Source organism: Oncorhynchus clarkii, unplaced genomic scaffold (genome assembly GCF_045791955.1).
Source record: "Oncorhynchus clarkii lewisi isolate Uvic-CL-2024 unplaced genomic scaffold, UVic_Ocla_1.0 unplaced_contig_10956_pilon_pilon, whole genome shotgun sequence".
Taxonomy (NCBI): domain Eukaryota; kingdom Metazoa; phylum Chordata; class Actinopteri; order Salmoniformes; family Salmonidae; genus Oncorhynchus; species Oncorhynchus clarkii.
In genome coordinates this window covers 30,278-45,707 of record NW_027261103.1, presented here as the reverse complement: position 1 = coordinate 45,707, position 15,430 = coordinate 30,278, and the positions used below count along the sequence as shown (strand labels likewise).

The window sequence follows — 15,430 nt, the reverse complement described above, 5'->3', positions numbered from 1 at the left end:
GGCACAGTCTAACAGGCACAGTCTAACAGGCACAGTCTAACAGGCACAGTCTAACAAGCACAGTCTAAAAAGTGTATTGATTGCTACTTTTATGTAATTTATTGTGTACAAGGTTGGTGACCACTGGTGTTCACTGTGCGGACATTACTATTTGCACCACACAAACCGTTGTACATTTCCAGAACTCCACAATGCGATCTTGAAGAGCTCACAGCCTCTTGTGTAAAGTAGTTGGTATGTCAGATTCCGGCATATTCAGTTTCCTTGCTACCAGCCCATCACTGATCTTTCCAACTCCCACTCCTCAGTCAGTTAATGAGGACATATGAGTGTTCCTTAATGGATGAGGAGAGGAGTTGAAATGGAAAGAGAGCGAATTTGAATTTGCACAGACTGGTTGCAATAAGTTTCTATCTCCCTCTCTTTCTGTCTGTTTCTCTGTCTCAGGGGAGTAAGGAGCGCTACCACTGGCAGACCCAGAATGTTAAGATCAGCGGGGTGGATGACATGGTCCTGCTCTCCAAGATCAACGAGGATGCCATCACTGACAACCTCAAGAAGAGATACATGGACGACTACATCTTTGTATCCTTCAGCTTCAACTTAGTAGTAGAACCAGGACACGCACTGCTATATGTGGCAAATACACTGAGGCTTTGCTGTGCTTTGTAGATGTACATACACCGTGGTCTCTCTGTCACACACACACACACAAACACACACAAACACACACACACACGCACACCCTATGGACCTACACACCTGTGTGATCACTTCACCCACATCAGCCTGTTATGAGATTAGCCTTAATAACATACTTTAAAAAGTGTATAGCAACATGGAAGGATAATATGTTTGTGTCTCAACCACCATATTTACAGTACACCATGTAGCGTTAGGGACTAACACTGTGATCACAGCTACCCACGTCAGCGTTGTTGTGGTCCCTGGCGGTGGTGTCTTCTAGATGGATATTCAAGTTCTTCTTAACATGTCTTCCTCAGACCTACATAGGGTCGGTGCTGATCTCTGTCAACCCCTTTAAACAGCTGCCCTACTTCACCGACAGAGAGGTGGAGCTCTACCAGGGAGCTGTGAGTAATAGACACACTACTAAAGACACTGGGCTTGCTGCTGGCTGGCTGCACCTACCTACCTACCTACCAGTTTCAGGATTTGTTTGCATCTCTCGATCTAGACGGAGAAACTGTAGTGTATAAAATGGTGCTTATTAATAGGTGATGCAAAGTGTGCCCTCCCACATTCCCACTATCATGTAAATGATCTGTTCAATGCCATTAAGTTGTCCATTGTTTACCTGACCTCATAATCACAGAGTTAATGAATAACCCCAAGGCTTCCTGTTTCTCAGTTGCCTCCTTCATTTCTTTGGTTTCACTCGGGTCTGAGGGACCAGTAGAAACTCCATTAACCACTTCTGTTACAAATATGTGACAATGTATTCTACTGCAGAAGTTTTTGTAAATGCCTTTTTTTAAGTAAATGTAAGTAAGTAAGAAGCGTCATCATGTAAGTAAGAAGCGTCATCATGTAAGTAAGAAGCGTCATCATGTAAGTAAGAAGCGTCATCATGTAAGTAAGAAGCGTCATCATGTAAGTAAGAAGCGTCATCATGTAAGTAAGAAGCGTCATCATGTAAGTAAGAAGCGTCATCATGTCAGTAAGAAGCGTCATCTATTGTGAATGCTGTTTACCGAGCTGGACAAAATAAAATACATGTTGAAAGTAAACTGCTGGATGTTTGATAGCAAGTCACCTAGGGCTTGTAGAAGACACTCATATATATATATATATATATATATATATATTTTTTTTTCTTCTAATTAGTAATTTAGCAGGTGCTCTTATCCAGAGTGACTTACAGGAACAAATAGGGTTAAGTGCCTTGGTCAAGGGCACATCGACAGATTGTCGGCGTGGGGATTCGAACCAGCGACCTTTTGATTATTGGCCCAATGCTCTTAACCGCTATGCTTTCTCTTCCTTTTCCAGGCCCAGTATGAGAACCCCCCTCACATCTATGCCCTGGCTGACAACATGTACCGCAACATGATGATCGACTGTGAGAACCAGTGTGTCATCATCAGGTCTGACCAATCATCTCACTCCTAGAGATCAAACTTTATACTTCTTGTAACCTGAACTGTCACATAAACCATGCATTCTGTCAATGGAATACCATCACAATGAGTTAGGGTGTTGCCCTGTTTCCCAAAGCTTTCCGTTGTCTTTGCAGTGGGGAGAGTGGAGCAGGAAAGACTGTAGCAGCTAAATACATAATGGGTTACATCTCCAAGGTGTCGGGCGGAGGTCCCAAAGTCCAGGTATAGGGGATACATTTGACTAATGCTCCCTTCCATTCTCTCATTTCTTCTTCTCAGACACATATTAGTGGGTTCATCTGTTCTCCTTTATTCTTCTTCTTCACAGCACGTAAAAGACATCATCCTCCAATCCAACCCTCTCCTGGAGGCCTTTGGGAATGCCAAGACTGTGCGCAACAATAACTCTAGTCGCTTTGTGAGTAGAACCGGGAATCTGGGAATACCGATAGAATGGATAAGGAATTAGGGGTGCATTTCATTCCAAAATGTTGTGGCCTTCTGCCATTCACTCCCATTGGCAGAGATGATGGGACCAGATAGGTGAAGCAATAGGGAGGATTGTAGGTGGAGCTTTGTTGTTGCATTCCTGTTTTAGGCCTTATCTGGACAAGGAACCTTAATCACTGTCTGTTTTTACCACAGGGGAAGTACTTTGAGATCCAGTTCAGCCGTGGAGGAGAGCCAGACGGAGGGAAGATCTCCAACTTCCTGTTGGAGAAGTCCAGGGTGGTGTCACAGAACCAGGGAGAGAGGAACTTCCACATCTACTACCAGGTGGGACAGAATAACAATAACTAATTATGGAGAGAATTCCGTCACTTAATTAACCTTTGACCTAATGACCTCTGACCCTTAGCTCCTGGGGGGCGCCACTAAAGAGATGAGGGAGAACCTTGGTGTCACCACACCTGACTACTACCTCTACCTGAACCAGTCTGGCACCTACACCGTGGAGGATGTCAACGATAAGAAGGAATTCTCTGACACTATGGTGAGCTCTCTCTCTCTCTTTCTCTCTTTTTCACTTGTATAGAGAGGCAGTTTGTCTTCATTGTGTCTGTGTTTTAGGAAGCCATGTCAGTGGTGGGCCTGTCTGTAGATGATCAGGACATGGTGATGCAGATCGTAGCAGGCATCCTGCATCTGGGTAACATCGCCTTCAGAGAGGAGGGAAACTACGCTGTGGTGGAGAGTGAGGACTGTGAGTTACATACATACATACACACACAATCCCAAACCAACCCCTATCCTATACCCTCTTTGCACTTGTGATCTCTCTGGCTGTCCTATATCACTTCCCCTCCTCCATGTTCCGGCAGTCCTGGCGTTCCCGGCCTACCTGTTGGGAATCTCCCAGGAGGGTCTGAAAAACAAGCTGACCAGCCGGATCATGGACAGCAAGTGGGGAGGCAAGACGGAGAGCATCGCTGTCACTCTGAACACAGAGCAGGCCTCCTTCACACGGGACGCCCTCTCCAAAGCCCTCTACTCACGCCTGTTTGACTTTCTTGTGGATGTAAGTGTCCATTTTAATTTCAGAAGGAACCTGTCAGTGAGGTTCCGTTTATCCTCATCAATTTGCTCACCTACAGTATATTTTGACTGATTAACTAGTAGAGGGAACATTTAACAGCAAAGCATGGCCATGGCCATTTAACAGCAAAGCATTGCCATGTTCACAATCACTATAAAGAGGCATCTCTCTTATCGGAACATGTATTGGACTTGCTGTCTGAATTCTTGTCCAGTTGTTTGTCTTTTGACTGCTGGGCTGGGAGCCTCACAAGACAGAACACGTCTAGAGATGGGAGCAGCAGGGAGGCAGCACAGCTTACACATGTTCTGTCCTGTTGTCTCACAAGAGGTTTACTGCAGTACTGTTGCTACGACCATGACACCTTATTTTATTGTAGTACTGTATGATGAAAATATAGACTAGCAATTCAACTTCTTCATAGATTTCTTTCTTCGCTCCACTCCCCCAGTCTATCAACAAAGCCATACAGAAAGACCACGAGGAATTCAACATCGGGGTGCTGGACATCTATGGCTTTGAAATCTTCCAGGTGGATATTTCTGTGCTTCCTCATACAGGAGTTCCTCTTCTTCTATTGGACTAGGCTTCATTTCCTTTAACACTGTATACATAAAGATTTCTACCTATAGGCTGTTAGACCATATCATTTAGTTGAAGATCACATGTGTCCTGCACACCTAATCACATGTGACCTGTACACCCAATCACATAATCACATGTGTCCTGCACACCTAATCACATATGTCCTAACAACATCCTGCACACCTAATCACATGTCCTGCACACCTAATCACACGTGTCCTGCACACCTAATCACATATGTCCTAACAACATCCTGCACACCTAATCACATATGTCCTAACAACATCCTGCACACCTAATCACATATGTCCTGCACACCTAATCACATATGTCCTAACAACATCCTGCACACCTAATCACATATGTCCTAACAACATCCTGCACACCTAATCACATATGTCCTGCACACCTAATCACACGTGTCCTGCACACCTAATCACATATGTCCTAACAACATCCTGCACACCTAATCACATATGTCCTGCACACCTAATCACACGTGTCCTGCACACCTAATCACACGTGTCCTGCACACCTAATCACACGTGTGCAGGACACGTGTGATTAGGTGTGCAGGACACGTGTCCTAACAACATCCTGCACACCTAATCACATATGTCCTAACAACATCCTGCACACCTAATCACATATGTCCTGCACACCTAATCACACGTGTCCTGCACACCTAATCACACGTGTCCTGCACACCTAATCACACGTGTCCTGCACACCTAATCACACGTGTCCTGCACACCTAATCACACGTGACCTGTACACCTAATCACATATGTCCTAACAACATCCTGCACACCTAATCACACGTGTCCTGCACACCTAATCACACGTGACCTGTACACCTAATCACATATGTCCTAACAACATCCTGCACACCTAATCACACGTGTCCTGCACACCTAATCACATGTGACCTGTACACCTAATCACACGTGTCCTGTACACCTAATCACACGTGTCCTGCACACCTAATCACACGTGTCCTGCACACCTAATCACACGTGTCCTGCACACCTAATCACACGTGTCCTGCACACCTAATCACACGTGTCCTGCACACCTAATCACACGTGACCTGTACACCTAATCACATATGTCCTAACAACATCCTGCACACCTAATCACACGTGTCCTGCACACCTAATCACACGTGACCTGTACACCTAATCACATATGTCCTAACAACATCCTGCACACCTAATCACACGTGTCCTGCACACCTAATCACATGTGACCTGTACACCTAATCACACGTGTCCTGTACACCTAATCACACGTGTCCTGTACACCTAATCACACGTGTCCTGCACACCTAATCACACGTGTCCTGCACACCTAATCACACGTGTCCTGCACACCTAATCACACGTGACCTGTACACCTAATCACATATGTCCTAACAACATCCTGCACACCTAATCACACGTGTCCTGCACACCTAATCACACGTGACCTGTACACCTAATCACATATGTCCTAACAACATCCTGCACACCTAATCACACGTGTCCTGCACACCTAATCACATGTGACCTGTACACCTAATCACACGTGTCCTGTACACCTAATCACACGTGTCCTGCACACCTAATTGCCACCTCCAGTTACGTTGAATTGTTACTACATACAAAATCGCTAATGCTACGTATGCTCTCTGTTGTGGGAATGACCACCAGGGACACCTGAAGTCAACCTTAAATGAATGATTCTTTATTATCATCAAGCTGGAGAGGTTCCAACAAATAAATGCACCAAGTATTATCTCTGCCGGGGCAGTCCCGTTGGGTCTCTTATATACTGCTTACACAGTCAAGTTATATTTGCATGATTTAGCTTATTCATTATTTATTATTCATTCATCATTAACTTTTGGTTCATGCTTGTGACCGACCAATACCTCACAAGGCTTCTTCTCTCCAAGCTGACACCTTGAAACTGAGATATTCCTTTCTCAAAACAAGGTTGTGGGTGTACTGCCACATTGCTTATACTGATAGTGAGGATTCCTCCCAGGCATGATCCACCAGTAACTTGGTTGTGGGTGTACTGCCACATTGCTTATACTGATAGTGAGGATTCCTCCCAGGCATGATCCACCAGTAACTTGGTTGTGGGTGTACTGCCACATTGCTTATACTGATAGTGAGGATTCCTCCCAGGCATGATCCACCAGTAACTTGGTTGTGGGTGTACTGCCACATTGCTTATACTGATAGTGAGGATTCCTCCCAGGCATGATCCATCAGTAACTTGGTTGTGGGTGTACTGCCACATTGCTTATACTGATAGTGAGGGTTCCTCCCAGGCATGATCCACCAGTAACTTGGTTGTGGGTGTACTGCCACATTGCTTATACTGATAGTGAGGGTTCCTCCCAGGCATGATCCATCAGTAACTTGGTTGTGGGTGTACTGCCACATTGCTTATACTGATAGTGAGGGTTCCTCCCAGGCATGATCCATCAGTAACTTGGTTGTGGGTGTACTGCCACATTGCTTATACTGATAGTGAGGGTTCCTCCCAGGCATGATCCACCAGTAACTTGGTTGTGGGTGTACTGCCACATTGCTTATACTGATAGTGAGGGTTCCTCCCAGGCATGATCCACCAGTAACTTGGTTGTGGGTGTACTGCCACATTGCTTATACTGATAGTGAGGATTCCTCCCAGGCATGATCCACCAGTAACTTGCATCAACCCAGTCGAATTGGTTATTAGAAAAGCACAAACATAACATTTTCCTTCACATCTCTATTTAACACTAATAGAAAAACGGCTTTGAGCAGTTCTGCATCAACTTTGTGAATGAGAAGCTGCAGCAGATTTTCATTGAGCTCACGTTAAAAGCTGAGCAGGTAAGTTATAACTCTACATTACCTGTTTCACTCTTTCGTCTTGTGATAGGTCTACATTACTTTGGCCTGTTTTCCCAGATACTGACGTTGTTTCTTGTAGGAGGAATATGTGCAGGAAGGGATCAAGTGGACCCCGATCGAGTACTTTAACAACAAAATCGTGTGTGACCTCATTGAGTCCAAACTGGTGAGTGATCATATTTGGTCATTGCTGTAGTGCTGAAGTTGACCGGGCCATTTTGCCTGTAATTCAGGTGAACTAGTTACAGTACCAGTAGATGTTGTGTGTGTGTGTGTGTGTGTGTGTGTGTGTGTGTGTGTGTGTGTGTGTGTGTGTGTGTGTGTGTGTGTGTGTGTGTGTGTGTGTGTGTGTGTGTGTGTGTGTGTGTGTGTGTGTGTGTGTGTGTGTGTGTGTGGTACAGTTCTTGATATGCCCTGTTCTTATTACCCAGAACCCCCCAGGCATCATGAGTATCTTGGACGATGTGTGTGCCACCATGCATGCTAAGGGGGAGGGTGCAGACCAGACCCTGATCCAGAAGCTACAAGCGGGAATCAGCTCCCATGAGCACTTCAACAACTGGAATAAAGGCTTCATAGTGCACCACTACGCTGGCAAGGTACGTACACCATACAGTACAACACTATGGGCCTTTTACAATGCATCCTCATCGCAACCTGATCCAACATTCCAAAGATTACAGCTCTTTGATTTAATTTGGTACATTGCCCCCTGGTGGGGGTTTGAAGAACATGGAGCCCACATATCCCAAATATCAGAATGTGTTAGAGGGAAAATGCTGATAGCTTCTCTCTCTCTCTCTCTCTCTCTCTCTCTCTCTCTCTCTCTCTCTCTCTCAGGTGTCCTATGATGTCAGTGGCTTCTGTGAGAGGAACAGAGATGTGCTCTTCAACGACATCATTGAGCTGATGCAGAGCAGTGAATTGTAAGTGTAGTGAGACGTGTTATAATAGGTATACTATATGATAATTACATAGTCTGCCACTGACCAGCCTCTCTCTGTCTGTCTGTGTTTGGGCAGTGCCTTCATAAAAACCCTTTTCCCAGAAAACCTAGAGGCAGAGAAAAAGGGCCGTCCTACCACCGCCAGTAGCAAGATCAAGGTAAGGATCTGACACGGTTGTGTGCTACTACAATCTCTGTAGACCCAGAACAAAGTCTCGCGTAATTGGTCAGCTGCTTGATTAAGTTCTGGGTCCATACGTGTGAAGAGAAGAGATGGTAGAACGAGCAGCAGAACAGGAACGAGGAGCGGAACCCTCTGTCTACGGGCTAAATGTCCCCTCCCAAAATTCGAAAGATGTTAACACCTGAGAAATCGTGATTTGTCCAAATAACCAGTGAGGAAAGACCCACACACTGTAAGCACTGCTGCTCATTATCCCACCCATCCCATTCCTTCCCCACAGATACTACCATACCAGTTATGTTTATGTAGATCTGTCCACTAAGTATTATTGTTGCTATGGAAACAGACATGCCAGTCCAATCTCAGATGAGTGGCTCCCACCCCCCTGTCTTCCATAACATCCCGGCCACGGGTCACTGTATGTGTTATTGTACAGGGATATATTTTCTTCCATCAGTCTGTTTACTACTCTGAGCGCCTGGTCTGTGCTACCAAGCTGTGATTGAACCTCCATGTCCTTCAGAAACAAGCCAACAACCTGGTCCAGACCCTGATGAAGTGCACCCCCCACTACATCCGCTGTATCAAGCCCAACGAGACCAAGAAGCCTCGGGACTGGGAGGACACTCGGGCCAAACACCAGGTGGAGTACCTGGGCCTGCGGGAGAACATTCGTGTGCGCCGCGCCGGGTACGCATTCCGCCGAGCCTTCGCCAAGTTCCTGCAGAGGTGAGCCCTAAGGTCATAGGGGTCAGGGGTCCAAGAGATGGATTTCCATGCTGGCTTCACAGATTTCAAACATCAGTACAAATGTATTTGTTCATGTTGTTTTAATCAGCGTTTGGCTTGATCTGAATTAATTCCACCCAATACTTTGTTTTCATCTATTTAAAAAATGTATGCATGACTTGAGGACATTCTGCCAGTCCAGTAAAATGGCTTTGTGTGGTCCTACAGGTACGCCATCCTGACCAGGGAGACATGGCCCCGGTGGACAGGGGAGGAGAGGAAGGGGGTTTTGCACCTCCTCCACTCTGTCAACATGGACCAGGACCAGTACCAGCTGGGAAAGACTAAGATCTTCATCAAGGCCCCAGAATCAGTACGTCTTTCTCTCGTTATCTAGAAAACCTCTATACTGACACATAACAGTCTGGTTCTTCTTACTATAAAGATGATCATTTATAGAAGTATTGTGAAATATGTTTCTGTAGTTGTTCTTGCTGGAGGAGATGAGGGAAAGGAAATATAACGGATATGCTCGGGCCATCCAGAAGGCCTGGCGCAAACACATCGCCGTCCGCAAGTACGTCAAGATGAGAGAGGAAGGTAAGGTATGGTTTCTCTCTGTGGGAATCAGCTTTTTGCCATGTACAGTCAGTACTGCATAATAGTGCACTATATCTACTGTATATGTTAAGCCCTGTATCCTGTCAGGTCAGTACTGTATAATAGTGCACTATATCTACTGTATATGTTAAGCCCTGTATCCTGTCAGTTCAGTACTGCATAATAGTGTACTATATCTACTGTATATGTTAAGCCCTGTATCCTGTCAGTTCAGTACTGCATAATAGTGCATTATATCTACTGTATATGTTAAGCCCTGTGTCCTGTCAGTTCAGTACTGTGTCACACTGTAGTGTCCTGTCAGTTCAGTACTGTGTCACACTGTAGTGTCCTGTCAGTTCAGTACTGTGTCACACTGTAGTGTCCTGTCAGTTCAGTACTGTGTCACACTGTAGTGTCCTGTCAGTTCAGTACTGTGTCACACTGTAGTGTCCTGTCAGTTCAGTACTGTGTCACACTGTAGTGTCCTGTCAGTTCAGTACTGTGTCACACTGTAGTGTCCTGTCAGTTCAGTACTGTGTCACACTGTAGTGTCCTGTCAGTTCAGTACTGTGTCACACTGTGTCCTGTCAGTTCAGCACTGTGTCACACTGTGTCATGTCCTGTCAGTTCAGCACTGTGTCACACTGTGTCATGTCGTGTCAGTTCAGTACTGTGTCACACTGTGTCGTGTCAGTTCAGTACTGTGTCACACTGTGTCAGTTCAGTACTGTGTCACACTGTGTCAGTTCAGTACTGTGTCACACTGTGTCGTGTCGTGTCAGTTCAGTACTGTATCACACTGTGTCCTGTCAGTTCAGTACTGTATCACACTGTGTCCTGTCAGTACTGTGTCACACTGTGTCCTGTCAGTTCAGTACTGTATCACACTGTGTCGTGTCCTGTAGCCTCAGACATCCTACTGAATAAGAAGGAGAGGAGGAGGAACAGCCTCAACAGGAACTTTGTGGGCGACTACATCGGCACCGACAACCACCCCGAGATCCGGCAGTTCGTGGGCCGCCGGGAGAAGATCGATTTTGCAGATGTGGTTGCCAAATATGACCGCAGGTTTAGGGTAAGAGTCAAGTATGGCCACAGTAACAAACCAACATTAACATTGTCACAGAACGCATAATGCTATTGTTATTCATGTTAAATAGACAAGACAGTGTTTCTACTCCCTCTACGGTTTGGTGGATATTGCCAATGCTTGTCTGCTCAATGAACCCCCTATATATTGTGGTTCCTGGTCAGTAAGCCTATAATAGCAACAAGTTATATAATATCCCTCTCTCCATCTTGCAGACTGTGAAGCGTGACCTCATCCTGACCCCTAAGTTCCTGTATCTGATTGGTCGGGAGAAGGTGAAGCAGGGACCAGATAAGGGACAGATCCACGAGGTTCTGAAGAGACAGATAGAAGTGGAGAAGATTCAGTCAGTCTCTCTCAGGTGCCGGTTTAGATACTCTGGAAGTGTTATACCAGTTGATGGTCATGATGCACAGTAGTAGAAATGGGCGTTTCATTGAAAAGATGTCTCCTTTCCTCCCTCAGCACCCTGCAGGATGACTTCTTCATCATCCACGAGGAGCATTACGACAGTGTCCTTCAGTGCATCTTCAAGACGGAGTTCCTCAGTCTGCTCTACAAACGTTATGATGAGAAGACCCAGAGGAAGCTACCGCTCAAGTTCAACAACCTGTCAGTCAGTCTTTACTCTGAGCTTAGCCTTAGACCAATCAGTGGGGTCTTACTGTTAAACAGTTGAAACCATAACAGTAGTTTTCTATAAAATGCTGAGGGATGGGGCTGGAGAAATAAAACCACTCTCTCATAGACCGATATGGATGCAAGGACTGATCATCCATGATATCATGAAGATAGCTTTAACCATGTTTTGAGGCTATACAGTTTTACATTTACTTTGTATACAAACATTGGAGTAAAGTAAGCCTATACTTTGGGTTCTGACTGCAGTGTATTGATTTATCAGCAACTTAAATGACTAAAACCACATATAAAGTATGTAAAAGAGATGATGGAGCTGTATCTTTATAAGATCATGTACAACCACCAAAATGAAAACTAGACAGTCAGGGAGAATCTAAAATTCCAAAGATGTCATGGGCATGGGTCTCGCTGTGATGTTATAATGTTTGAGTCAGAACATGGCATGGGTCTCGCTGTGATGTTATAATGTTTGAGTCAGAACATGGCATGGGTCTCGCTGTGATGTTATGATGTTTGAGTCAGAACATGGCATGGGTCTCGCTGTGATGTTATAATGTTTGAGTCAGAACATGGCATGGGTCTCGCTGTGATGTTATGATGTTTGAGTCAGAACATGGCATGGGTCTCGCTGTGATGTTATGATGTTTGAGTCAGAACATGGCATGGGTCTCGCTGTGATGTTATAATGTTTGAGTCAGAACATGGCATGGGTCTCGCTGTGATGTTATGATGTTTGAGTCAGAACATGGCATGGGTCTCGCTGTGATGTTATGATGTTTGAGTCAGAACATGGCATGGGTCTCGCTGTGATGTTATAATGTTTGTGTCACCCAGATAGCATAAGAACATGGCATAAGCCCTGGCAAAATGTGGAGAATTGTACCAAATTTGCTTTAAAACAGCAAGACCTGCGGCCAAGTGGAGGGCCTTTAAACATTTTGGCGGGAGACGCCCCCAAGCTAAATTATTATATTCTTAGAGAATCAATTAAATCATTAATTTATAAGTCCAAAAAGGGATGTTGCAACTGCTGATTTCCCCTTAAAACATACCAGTGTCATGCTTTACGTCAACGATCATGAATAATCTCAAAGATGCATAACGCAAAAGTTATCCAGTTTGAGTCTTTTAAGCCATATCTTAACCCATTGCGCTTCTCTCTCCCCTCTCCGTTCCTCGTTTAGACTGGAGTTTAAGGTGAAGAAGGGAGGTTGGGGGCCGTTCTCTGCTGCTGGCTCCAGGCAGATCCAGTTCCAGGCAGGCCAAGGAGAAGAGGCGGTTGTGAAGCCCAGCAGCAAGGTCCTCATAGTCACCATCGGACCCGGGCTCCCAAAGAACTCCAGTGAGTCCAAGCACTTTGAATGGAGACTTCTATTAGTAGGCTTAATCTGAGTCTGCAACCGTCCCATAGCATTTCAGACACATCACACCTTTTTGTCATGTGTTCCCCAGGACCGACCCGCAGGGACAACAGGAAAAGTCGCTACATGGGAAACCAGACTCCAGGCTCAGGACAGCAGTCACAAGGTGAGAGAACTAGATATCTGAGCCTCTCCAATGATGGCACTCATTTCACTTTTGACCTGACTCAACATCTCCCTCATCTGTCTCAGGCGCCCCCAGGGGCAGAGGCCGAGGTGGGGGTGGTGGTCAGCGGGGTGGTGGTCAGCGGGGTGGGCCACCCTCGTCCAGGGTCTCTCTGCTCCGCCGGCAGTCCAGTATGGAGCAGCCTACACTACCCCGACAACAGAGGTCCCGGCAGACCAACAACCGCTCCAACAACCAGAGCCAGGCAGACACCGCTTTCATGAACGTGCCTGACCAGGGAGTGGCTGGGTGAGTTCTCAGGTCCTGTTTGAATACTTGTTAGGTTGTTAAAATTGATATTCTTCCTGTTGTTGCTGGTGTTTTAAAAAAAAAACTCAAATGGTATTATATACTGTAAACCAAGAAAGGCACTTTTTCTAAATCTCTCGTTCTCTCCTCCCAATTTCGCTCAGTGTTCATCGTAGACGCTCAAAGGAGGTCAAGCCTTCCCCAGGAGCGGGCCGCCCCAAGCCTGCCCCCAAGCCCAAGCCTCGCTCCCCAGAATGCCGAGCGCTGTATGCTTACGACGCCCAGGACACTGATGAGCTGAGCTTCAACGCGGAGGATGTCATTGAAATCCTCACTGAAGGTACTAAACTCTTACAGTAGATCATCTCTGAAGTTATATTTATATAAACTGAGTATATTAATTACAGTAGTATAAAACTGCTATTAGTCATATACTATAAGTACTGCTACATATTATATACTGCTATTATTGTAGCATTATTAAAGGTATACTATAACCACATGTTCAACTGTGATGCAGTCTTCCTGTGCTTCACCTGTAATTCCCTCTGAGGATAGAAAAGGGCTATATAGTCTATAATGGCTAGATTGACCGGTTTTCTCACCCATCCTCCCTCCAGATCCATCAGGCTGGTGGTACGGTCGTCTTCGCGGGAGGGAAGGCATGTTTCCTGGGAATTATGTAAAGAAGATTTAGGCTGGAGCGATGAGGGACTTGTCTAAAGGTAGAAGATCAAGGGACATAAGATCTAGATTGGAGCGATGAGGGACTTGTCCAATGAGAGAAGATCTAGACTGGAGCGATGAGGGACATGTCCAATGAGAGAAGATCTAGACTGGAGCGATGAGGGACATGTCCAATGAGAGAAGATCTAGACTGGAGCGATGAGGGACATGTCCAATGAGAGAAGATCTAGACTGGAGCGAAGAGGGACATGTCCAATGAGAGCAAGGAGTCAGGTGGTAACAGTAGAATTACAACCATACCAAGTGCATTACTACAGAGACAAAACAAAAAAGCATAATTAAAGCATTTCTCCATACCATCTCTCTTTGGAGTCCGAGACAAGGTGATGATTTTTGCCAAAGATGGTTTGACGTGCAAATACTACTAATTTTTATCAATGGATTTTATCTATTGTTTTAGCATGGGTTAGCTTTTTTTAAAGACTGAACAAATAGACGTTTTGTTTTATCCTGCATCTTTTTATAGCCATTTACCTCGAGTGTTCAAATAAATCTTAGTTTTATTTGCTCTTTCACATTTGTTTAATACATAGGACCAAATGTCCATAATAATCTCAGTTCAGATGGAGTTGGGATAGAATGGGTAATTACAAAACATTTTTGACAAGATATATATTGTAAAATATATATTAGTTGTGTATTTTATGTGATTATCCATGTCTTAGGTAGATATTTCACAATTCTATATTAGTGAAGATGTGTAAGGCTGAGTTTACACAGGCAGCCCAATTCTGATGTTTTATCCAATTATCGGCAAAAGGGCTGGTCTGATTGGCCAAAAGACCAATTAATGGGAAAATAATTAGAATTGGGCTGCCTGTGTAAACCCAGGCTTACCGATCTTCACTGATATAGAATTGTGAAATATCTACCTAAGATGATGATGAACCATATAAGACATTAACAGAGCCTACCATTTCCCATGTTTTATAATAGGCTACATGGTACATGTTATTACCCAGAGATAGTCTGTTAAAAAAGACAGTTGATTGTTTGTCGACAGTTGACGTAAGGTCATAATGAACAAAAAATTAAAAGAATTGTAAACCATCAAATATTGAGGGGTTGTTTCTTTGGGGGGAGGGGGTCACCAAAGATTGTCCCATGACACTCTTTTTACAGCCTATGGACACTGGTCATGTCTAGAAGGGATGGCACTGATGTCAAAGTGACTATTGAGTTGCATCAGGATAATTTTAGCTCACCCTAACCCTTTTTATAACCTTAACCTATTCTCTTAAACTAACTGCCTAAGTTGTCCTAACCTGCTGAGTAAGTTATCCTAACCTGGTACTAAAAGTCACTTCTGACATGAGCGGCATCCGATCACAAACCTCTCGACACTACTTACCATTGTTTTTTACAACCAACTCTATTACCACAGAACAACGAGACAGATATTTCAGTGGGTGTTTAAATGTGAAGCATCCGCTTGGCGTTTCCAATCACTACCAATGAAACATTTGATCTCAATACAGTTTTCTGTTCCCAAAACTGGAATATGTTATGAACAGAGT

The 15,430-nt window shown here is 44.8% G+C and overlaps 1 protein-coding gene across 1 annotated transcript; it reads left to right on the top strand.

Moving 5' to 3' along the window:
• The first annotated feature begins 452 nt into the window (after positions 1-452).
• On the top strand, positions 453-14,968 carry LOC139404844 (unconventional myosin-Ie-like). Its single transcript, XM_071147377.1, has 26 exons — positions 453-585; positions 1,005-1,094; positions 2,014-2,108; positions 2,258-2,345; positions 2,452-2,541; positions 2,769-2,900; positions 2,983-3,117; positions 3,195-3,327; positions 3,446-3,642; positions 4,112-4,192; positions 7,029-7,115; positions 7,216-7,302; positions 7,568-7,735; positions 7,977-8,062; positions 8,159-8,240; positions 8,790-8,995; positions 9,224-9,368; positions 9,481-9,595; positions 10,504-10,673; positions 10,904-11,049; positions 11,154-11,300; positions 12,515-12,672; positions 12,783-12,857; positions 12,944-13,166; positions 13,331-13,506; positions 13,787-14,968. The coding sequence occupies exons 1-26, from the start codon at positions 508-510 to the stop codon at positions 13,861-13,863; spliced, it is 3,267 nt and encodes a 1,088-aa protein (XP_071003478.1). The 5' UTR covers positions 453-507; the 3' UTR covers positions 13,864-14,968.
• Positions 14,969-15,430: the final 462 nt, after the last annotated feature.

Coding starts and splice junctions, on each gene's coding strand:
- LOC139404844 (XM_071147377.1), top strand. CDS start 508: ATGGTCCTGCTCTCCAAGATCAACGAGGATGCCATCACTGACAACCTC. Junction 1,095..2,013: donor TGGAGCTCTACCAGGGAGCT/GTGAGTAATAGA, acceptor TTCCTTTTCCAG/GCCCAGTATGAGAACCCCCC. Junction 7,116..7,215: donor TCACGTTAAAAGCTGAGCAG/GTAAGTTATAAC, acceptor TGTTTCTTGTAG/GAGGAATATGTGCAGGAAGG.